Raw genomic sequence first — 9,907 nt, 5'->3', positions numbered from 1 at the left:
TTTGGACTACAGTGGTGGGAGCTGCAACCCCAAGGAGTGGAAAGATAAGCATTGGCAGTCAAATGGACAGGACTTGGTGAGGGACTGGATGTTGGTGGTGATGGAGATCTACTGACCTAGTGAGGCATTCACTCAGTTACCAGCCCTAGAGGTGAGATCATCACTTTGTTTCTGGCATGATAAATTTGAGGTGCCTTTGAAACATCCAGTGGGGGTGTTGGTGGAGTTAGGTGGTGAGGAGCTTGGAGGAGACATCTGGCTGGCCTATAAATATGCATGACTGACTTTGGTGTCAGGTGGTAACTGAAGCCATGGCCATGAATGAGCTTGACTAGAGAGAGTGTGGACTGAGAAGTGAAGGGTCTAGCACCAGGTTTTGAGGCACTCATCACTTAATGGGAAGGAGTGGGCCAGAAGTAGGAGGGAAACCAGAAATGTCGTGTCATCGCTAAGGGAAGAAAGATTTTCAAGGAGGAGCTAGCAACAGTGCCAACGCTGTTGAGATTAGATGAGAAAATGTTCTTTGTGTTTATCTATTCATTCAATAGGTATTTATTGATGGACTCTGTGTGCCAGGCACTATTCTAGGAGTGCATTAAAAATCAAAGTCACTGTATCCCGAATTGCACATTCTAAAGGGAAAAAGACACATCAAATACACAAGTGAAGTTAGAGAAAGATGATGGGATGGAGTGGGAATGTCATTTTGGACAGAGTGACCAATGCAGCCATCTCTGATATGGTCACATTTGAGGAGTTCCTAAATAAAGTGAAGGAGAAAGACATGGAAAATGTGCGAGAAGTGCCCAGGCATAGGGAACTCTGTGTTGAAGGACCCCGAATTAGGACTGTGCTTAGGAATTCTAAGCAACAACAAGGGGGCCAGTGTGGCTGGAGGAGAGGGAAGAAGAAGTTTTGGGAAATAGCCAGGGATGAAGGGCTTTAGGGGACCTTTGGTGAGAAGGGAGGCCCTTAGATATTTAGTGACATGGAGATGATGGGTGACTGCTGCTTTGAACAAAGGATGGCTGGAGAAGCCAGACTGGAGTTTGTTGAGGTAGGGGAGGGGGCAAGGAGTGGACACAGATGATCTGGACAACTTTCTGAAGAGAAGGGCCATGGCTGGAGGGGAATGAGGGGGCTGCCCCTTTCATTTCCCTGCATGTGGATTTGGGACTCTTGATATCTGTTCCCAGAGGGGAATCCTACAACAGGCTACTGGAACCACAAGTACATCCTAGAGGTAGAGGGCCCTCTCTCCTGGGTCTTAAGCCATCCTACCCACCCCACACTTCCCTATGACCTTTTTCATTGCTCCTGTCACTTCCTTTTTCCTGAGGCTGTAGATGACAGGGTTCAGCACGGGTGTGAGGACTGTATAGAAGATGGACACTACATCATCCTGGCCAGGAGAGTGGTAGGATGAGGGTAACATGTAGGTGTAGACTAGGGGCCCATAGAAGAGGTTGACAACTGTCAAATGGGAGGAGCAGGTGGCCAAGGCCTTCCGACGCCCCTCCACAGCGTGCATCTGGAGCGCGGCTGCCAGGATGAGGGCATAAGAGGTGGTGATGAAGGCAATGGGTACCAAGAGGACCACCACACCCATCACAAAGAGCATCTGCTCATAGGCCACGGTGTTGGCACAGGCCAGCCTCAGCAGTGAGGGCACCTCACAGAAGAAGTGCGCAATCTTCTGCGAGCCACCGTAGAGGAACTGCAGGGTCAGAGTGGTCTGGATGGTGGCATTGAGGGACCCTCCTAGCCAGGAAGTGGCCACCATGAGCATGCAGGCCTGGCGGCTCATGAACACTGGGTAGCTCAGAGGGTTGCTGATGGCCACGTAGCCGTCATAGGCCATGAGGGCCAGCAAGAGGCACTCCGAGGCTCCCAGGAACATGGAGAAAAACATTTGCATCCCACATCCCCCAAATGAGATGCACGTCCAGCCAAAGAGGAAGCCCACTATCATTTTGGGGACGGTGACCGAGGTGAAGAAGATGTCCAGGAAGGACAGCTGGCTGAGGAGGAAGTACATGGGCTTGTGGAGCCGGGTGTCAGCCCAGATCAGAAGAACCATGGCAGTGTTGCCAGCCAAGGCAAGCAAGTAGACCACCACCATGATGCTGAAGAGAAACAGGTGAATCCAGCTGTCATTACGAAGGCTGGTGAGGATAAAGCCGGTGGTGGAGGAGTGGTTCCAGAGCCCTCCACCTGCCTCCTGCCAAGACTTACTGTGGGGAGGAAAGTGAACCAGCTCACCAAGGGCTCAGAATCATCCACTTAGAGACAGAGAGAGGGTAATGGATGAAAAGGGCAAAGGGCAACAACTGGGGAGGCTGGCTAAGGGGCTACAGGAGTTCTTCCTAATGTTCTTGCAAATTTTTGTAGGTTTGACATTATTTCACAACAAAAAATTACCATAAAACACATGGCATGCAGCCAAAGCAGTGCTGAAAGGGGAACTTATAATTCAAAATACATGTTAGAAAAGAGGAAAGGCTGAAAATCAATGATCAAAGTTTCCATCTCAAAAAGCTAGAAAAGGAAAAATAGCACATTAGAACACCCCATATTTTGTAAAATATGCATGCAGCATTATTTCAAATAAACAAATAAATAAGTAAATATGCACACAGTAAAAAGTAAGACATTTACACTCATGCCTAATCTGAAGACTAGATCCATAAATATGTGAATTATGTGGTTCAAAATTCTTACTTACATGAGGATCTATGTGATGCATTTTTCTTAGAAATAGGCAAGAGACTACGACTGTGGCAGACAAGGTGTGTTTTATCAGCTAGTGGAGCTGTGCAACATCATGTTTCCCTTGTTGCCCTGGCCCTCAGGAGCTCCAGACGTGCCCTTTGTGCTCAGATGCAATAAATGCTCTTATGCGGTTTTCTGGACATATGTTGTCCTCATCCTCTTACTGTTACCTCATTTCAATGGTTTCACTATAACTGAGTCTAATTAATTATCTTAGTAAGAAGATCCCTTATAAACTTTTTGATAAAAAATGGCCCTCATTATAAGTGTAAATCTATGGGCTCCATGATAGGAGTAGATAAACCAGTTTCAACAGTTTCTCTTGAGAAATATCTGGGGCCCTAAAGTTCTCCCTTCTCAAATTACATTTATTCAGGTAAAGGCAATCTCAGTAAATGTCGTTAAGCTACAATGGGAAAGAAGTCACCCAAAGTCAGTTTTAGAAGGTGTGGACAAGGAACAAGCTCAGATCATTCACTCTGCTGTAAGAGAGATGGCAGACAGCTGCCCACCAGGAATCCCTGATTCTTCATGGCTTACTTTCTCCTTGGTTCCAGGGTCTCAAATCCTAGCAAATGCCGTGAATTCTTGCTTATATTTCTGGGCTTGAGTCTGATAGCAAATGACTTAAATGAAGAGATTGAAGAGAAATAAAATGAACTTCCCAGTGTTCTATAATGAGTTGAGAATATGAGAGTATGTTGGAGCTGGTGGACACCATTGGGTCACTAGGTTGGGATCAGAGGAGCAGCAAAGTGTTTTGGAGACACAGCATGTCAGAGATGTGACAGACTATGGCCCTAATCTGCATACCCTTAAGAATCACTAGCAGGGCTGTGCAATCTATGGGTGATCTGTTTTTCCTGTTTTCCTGAATCCAATCCCTGGGAGGGCACCCTGAGCACCTGTGCTTCTCAAAGCTCCTAGGCTACTCTAAAGTGCTGTCTGAGTTGAGATCCACTGACTAGTCTACTGCCCACATCTTATAGTTGAAGATGCGAAGGAAGCCAAGGCTTGCCCTGGGTCTCACAGGTAGATCTCAGGGAGCTGTGACAAGAAAAGTCTCGCCTCAGTACTTGTCCTGGCTTTTCCTCCTGTGCCAAGGGGCCCATCTTTTCTATGGCCTTAAATTCCCAGGTTTCTCACACCAGGCACATAGATTCCTCAGAGCTGGATCAAATATGTTCAGAGTGTAGTAGGGCCCACTCCCAGAGCCTATCTCTGGACCTAAGCACAAGAAGTTAACACTGTTAAACACAAACATTCACAATGGGTTTCTAGTGAAGATAATGACATACTGCATCTATTTTCTATGTTTTATGATGCTTTGACATCTTGAGGCCTTGCAGACTTGGGGGAGAGACTACCTCTCCAAGGGTGAGCTAATTCCTAGAGATAGTAAACAACTTGCTTGGAAGCATGTCTTTGATGTGAAAACTAACCAATCCTGAGGACTTACCCCCATCTGCCTCTTTCTATCTGGCTTCTGCAGTCCAGGACACTAGTTTTCTGCCCTAAATCACCCCAGGACCAGGTCCCAGAAAACTAAAGACCACCCTTATAGCCCAGAGCCCACCAAAATTATTCAAACTATGTAATCTTAAACCTACTCAACTGTTTTCCCCGCCTCACCCATTCCTTCCCACAAAAATCACAATAAAGATTTTTGCCTATGCTTTCCCCTCACACCTTCTGCATCCTGATCAACCCCGGTGCTTCTCCATGTGGTCCTGCATGACACAGTGTACCTCTCTTCTTGGGAATGTGAGTAACAAACCATCTTTTCAATGGCGATTGTCTCCTGATCGGTTCGCTTCATCAAACCCTGAATAAAAATGAAATCCCAGGTACATTTTAAATTCCCTCAAAGAGAATTTTCGTATGTTGTTCTTATTCTGGCATCTTGTAGGCACAGCTTATGTTGTTGGTGTCTTAAATGTCTCAGAACCACTAGATTTTACAGCGGGAAGAAACCTACTCCATCATTCTCATTTTATCCATGAGCAGTGTGATCCTTGGTCAACAATTTTTTTATTTTTTAGACCAGATCGGAAATCCTCATAACTGTTCTAGAGCAGGGTTTCTCAAACATGGCACAATTGGCATTTTAGGATGGAAAATTCTTTGTGATGGGGAGGATATCCTGTGCATTTCAGGACATTTAGCAGCATCCCTGGACTCTCCCATTAGATACCAGTTGTAGATCTGTACACCAAAAATGATAAAACATTGCTGAAAGAAACTGAAGAAGACACAAAGAAATGGAAAGATATTCCGTGCTCTTGGAATGGAAGAATTAACATAGTTAAGATGTCCATACTTCCTAAACCAACCTATAGATTCAATGCAATCCCTATCAAAGTTCCAACAACATTTTTCGCAGAAATATAACAAAGAATCCTAAAATTTATATGGAACAACAAAAGACCCCGAATAGCTAAAGAAATCCTGAGAAAAAAGAACAAAGCTGGAGGTATCACACTCCCTGATTTCAAAATATACTACAAAGTGATAGTAACCAAAACAGCATGGTACTGGCATAAAAACAGACACACAGATCAATGGAACAGAATCAAAAGCCCAGAAATAAACCCACACATCTATGGACAGCTAATCTTCGACAAAGGAGCCAAGAATATACAATGGAGAAAAGAAAGTCTCTTCAACAAACGGTGCTGGGAAAACTGGACAACCACATGCAAAAAAATGAAAATAGACCCTTACTTTACGCCGTATACAAAAATTAACTCCAAATGGATTAAAGACTTGAATGTAAGACTTGAAACTATGAAACTTCTAGAAGAAAACATAGGCAGCACGCTCTTCGACATCGGTCTTAGCAACATATTTTCAAGCACCATGTCTGACCGGGCAAGAGAAACAATAGAAAAAGTAGACAAATGGGACTACATCAAACTAAAAAGCTTCTGCACAGCAAAGGAAACCATCAACAAAACGAAAAGACAACCTAACAATTGGGAGAAGATATTTGCAAACCATACATCTGATAAGGGCTTAATCTCCAAAATAAAGAACTCATGCATCCAACAACAAAAAAACTAACAACCCAATTAAAAAATAGGCAAAAGACTTAAACAGACATTTCTCCAAAGAAGATATACAGATGGCCAACAGGCACAGGAAAAGATGTTCAACATCATTAACTATCAGGGAAATGCAAATCAAAACTACAATGAGATATCACCTCACGCCCGTCAGAATGGCTATAATTAACAAGACAGGAAACAACATGTGTTGGAGAGGATGTGGAGCGAAGGGAACTCTCATACACCCCTGGTGGGAGTGCAAACTGGTGCCGCCACTGTGGAAAACAGTATGGAGAGTCCTCAAAAAATTAAGGATAGAACTACCATGTGATCCAGCTATTCCACTGTTGGGTATATATCCAAAGAACTTGAAAACACCAATGCGTAAAGATACATGCACCCCTGTGTTCATTGCGGCGTTATTCACAACAGCCAAGACTTGGAAGCAACCTAAGTGCCCATCAAGGGACTTGATGGATAAAGAAGATGTGGCATATATACACAATGGAATACTATTCAGCCATAAGAAACGATGAAATCCAGCCATTTGTGACAACATGGATGGACATTAAGGGTATTATGCAAAGTGAAATAAGTCAGAGGGAGAAGGTCAAATACCGTATGATTTCCTTCATTAAGTAGTAGATAATAGCAACAATAAACAAACACATAGAGACAGAGATTGGATTGGTGGTTACCAGAGGGGAAGCGGGGAGGGAGGAAGGCAAAAGGGATAATTTGGCACATGTGTGTGGTAATGGGTTGTAATTAGTGTTCGGGTGGTGAACATGATGTAATCTATGCAGAAATAGAAGTATAATGATGTACACCTGAAATTTATACAATGTTATAAACCAATGTTACTGCAATAAACAAAAAATTTTTTAAAAAAAAAGTTAATGTTCTGGGAGAGGTTAGTTACCATCAACTAGCCTCATCAAGAAGGGGGTAAATAAAAGGAATCAGTATGGGAGTAAAAAAGAGAAGAGGGGCCCCCAGGGAGAGACAGGGTGCCAAGAAGAAGGAGGGGGCACTCATAAGACAGTGGGGAGACAGCCAACAAATGCTGTCTGCTTCATAACTCTCCTGAGGATTGTCTTGGCAGGGATGGTCCTGGAATTTCCTAGAACTGCAGGTTACCAAGACTGGCTGTATGCTGGCGTGGCCTGGGGAACTACCCAGCGAATCAGAATCACTGAGATGGGACCCCAGAATGCACAACTTTTAAAAGTGCTGGTGGTGGTGGTGCTGATGTGCAGGCACACACTGCTCTAGAAAAGTCCTCCCAGGAAAGGCCTGGAATGGATCATGGGAGGCCCATCCACCTGCAGTTTGATCTTAGGCACCACGGAAGCTAGAGAGTAAAGAATCCCAAGGTTCACAAACTCTAATGTGCATAAGAATAGTCTGTTAAATGAAGATGTCTGGGACCCAGACCAGAAGATTATGAATCAGCATCTCTTTGGTTGAGGCCAGGAACCTGTGTCTTTCACAAGCTCCGTAGATGATCCTGATGCAGGTGGTTTGAGGACCACAGTTTGAGCAACACTGTGCCGGGTGTTGCCAGGGCATGGATCACAAACCATCTTGTGTACAGTTGAGTGCACACCAACTGGTAGAAAAGCCAGATGACCCAGCACACTGAGTCCTCCCAGGGAAGAGTTGGGGACCACATGTCCAGCCCTGTCTTTACCATCATGTGGGTAGCATAGAATGAGCGTTGTGCACAATATGTAGGCCATGGCCTCCTTCTTAGGAAAAAGGTTTCTCTTTTCCTCCTCTGCTTTGTAAAAAAGGAAATATGTTAGCCTCTGAGGTAGATCAGATTGAGATTGGAAAGGAGAATTGTCAGCTGAGCAGAGGAGATAGATTATTTCACAAACCTATGGGGGTTTCTCTCAATTTTCACTTGGTGATGCTTCCCTGTAGAGTAGTTTAACTTTCTAGAAAGACTTTTTTTAAATATCACAATATATTTCTTTGAAGGCAATTGTTTTGTTTATATTAAATATTTTATAATATCAATAGTAAAATGACTTAGAATGTATTCATAGAGAAACAAACACAGCCACTTTTTTAAATATCCTGAAATCTTCATGACAGGTAATAAAGATTTTTTCTCAAAAAAAAAAGATGCCAGTTGTGACAAGCAAAAATGTCTGCAGAAATTGCCAACTATCCCCTGCAGGGCAAAACTGCCCCCCATTAAGGACCTTTGCACTCAAGCTCCACCATCAGTGACTTTTCTTTCCCTTCCTTCCTCCTCCACCAAGGCAAACGAAAAAGAATAAGAGCTTGCATGTTTAGAATCTGTAATAATTTGACCTAGACTTGGCCAAATGTCCTTGGCAGGTTTTAAGCAGTTTAAACCATTGTGATTAAGTCACCTAGTCTCTGGAGTATGGCTGCTTGGGTTCAAGAGCCAGCTCCACTGTTTCCCAGCTCTGAGACTTGGACAGGCTACTCAGCCTCAGGTTCCTCACCTCAAAAATTGTTGGGACTGTGGGGAGCATTAAGTGGTTAATATACATGGAGTGATTAGGGGTACAGTCAGGCAGGCAGAATGCACCATTTAAGTGTCAGCTGCTATTAATGTCACGACTGTTACCACTTTTGTAACCTTGAGCCTCTGCTTATCTTTCTATAAAGTAGGGTCATGATGCTCCCTTCTTAGGGTTGTTGTGAGTGTTAAATAAGAAAAATGTTGAGGTTGTGCCTTTTGCATAGTTTGAATCAAACAATTGTTAGAACCCTTCCTTTCCTCACTTAAGCAAATTAGTTTTGCAAAATAATCATAAAGTCAACACTTGTACCTACCTGCAAAGAGCTCCTGGTTCCCCCTACTTGGAGATTTCCCTTCCACAGGTTTTGTTCTCAGAAACCTGGGAGGGGTTGTGTTTGTTGTGATGGGGTGTACTCCTCCACTGCACACTGGATCTCCCTGCCTAGACTGGGAATTACCTGTGACAAGGGACCCCATCATTTCCTTCTTTTATATTTCTCCACAGAATGTGATTCACCATGGCCTTTGATCAACGTTTGTGGGATGTGAGTGGCCAATAGATGAAAGAAACATGCATTTGCCCACACAAATACTATTGCCTCTATGGCCATCCTCCAGCATGGCCAACTGAATTCAACATCCCCTCTGTGGGCCTACACATGTGTGCCTACTCCCAGAAATGCTTCTTTCGTTGTCCTAACACTGTTGATTTTTCTTCTCATGACAGTTTCTCAGTATTGACACACACATCTGCATTGCAGTGCATGCAGTGTGTGTGTGTGCATGTGTGTGTGCACATGTGTATGTGAGTGTATGTGTCTCAGAATGATTATTTAGGGTAGTTCCTTTTCTTTCAGACTGTTCCAAGGAGAAATGGGATATGTTTTTCCATTGCTGTTGCTTCTGGCTTGCCTAGATCTGAACTGGCACCCACCAGGCGTTGAAGAAAAACTAGAATGAACAAAAAAATGTAACAATGTATTTTGTGTTGTTGGGTATATCTAGCCCAAATCTTCATTATCTCCCCTAGGATGTTTCTGAATTAATATTATTTTTTCTATTCCCTTGAAGTTTGACTGATTTTCCTTTTTTTGTAAAGTGCAGCCTTGGTTTTTATAATTTAAGGTATTTCATTTATGGAGAAGGCAATGTTAAAAAAAAAAAAACCAACAACCTCTAGATTCTTAGAGATCTTAAAAGCTAGAAAGCTTAACAGAAGAGAAATTGTGGAATTGTTCATTGTCACTTTTCGGGCTGTACAAATGGGAGTGGGTTTTAAATTACTTCCCCATCCTTGACCTCCCATCTCATCCCCCACTCACCTCACATTGTCCCAATGCATGGTGCCCATCAGGAGTCTCTGTCTCTTGTTGACTTTTCTCCTTTTTCCATATCTTTCCTAGGTTCAGGATGAAGCTCAGAAACCAGGACAGGTCCCTTGGGGAGTCCACAGGGAGGATCATGAAAGCTGAGGCCCAAAATCCATTTCCTTTTAATAGGGCATTCCTAAAGGCTTCCTGTTTTCCCATTGAGCCCTGTCTTTCCACAGCATACCCTATCCACCTTTACCATGATTTGGTCAAGC

At 43.6% G+C, this 9,907-nt stretch overlaps 1 protein-coding gene across 1 annotated transcript; it reads right to left on the bottom strand.

Moving 5' to 3' along the window:
* Window positions 1-1,267: 1,267 nt before the first annotated feature.
* Window positions 1,268-9,664, bottom strand: LOC131418853 (olfactory receptor 2V1-like). The gene is made up of 2 exons (XM_058563443.1): window positions 9,645-9,664; window positions 1,268-2,234 (listed from the first exon to the last, which is right to left on the bottom strand). The coding sequence occupies exons 1-2, from the start codon at window positions 9,662-9,664 to the stop codon at window positions 1,268-1,270; spliced, it is 987 nt and encodes a 328-aa protein (XP_058419426.1).
* Window positions 9,665-9,907: the final 243 nt, after the last annotated feature.

This window comes from Diceros bicornis, chromosome 20, assembly GCF_020826845.1.
Source record: "Diceros bicornis minor isolate mBicDic1 chromosome 20, mDicBic1.mat.cur, whole genome shotgun sequence".
NCBI classification, from domain to species: domain Eukaryota; kingdom Metazoa; phylum Chordata; class Mammalia; order Perissodactyla; family Rhinocerotidae; genus Diceros; species Diceros bicornis.
This window is presented reverse-complemented; position numbering and strand designations above follow the sequence as displayed.

What these genes read in the sequence shown, in the direction of transcription:
- LOC131418853 (XM_058563443.1), bottom strand. Translation starts at nt 9,664, where the DNA reads ATGCATTGGGACAATGTGAG. An exon ending in ATGCATTGGGACAATGTGAG is followed by an intron (nt 2,235 to 9,644) that starts GTGAGTGGGGGA and finishes TCCTCCCCACAG; the next exon opens with TAAGTCTTGGCAGGAGGCAG.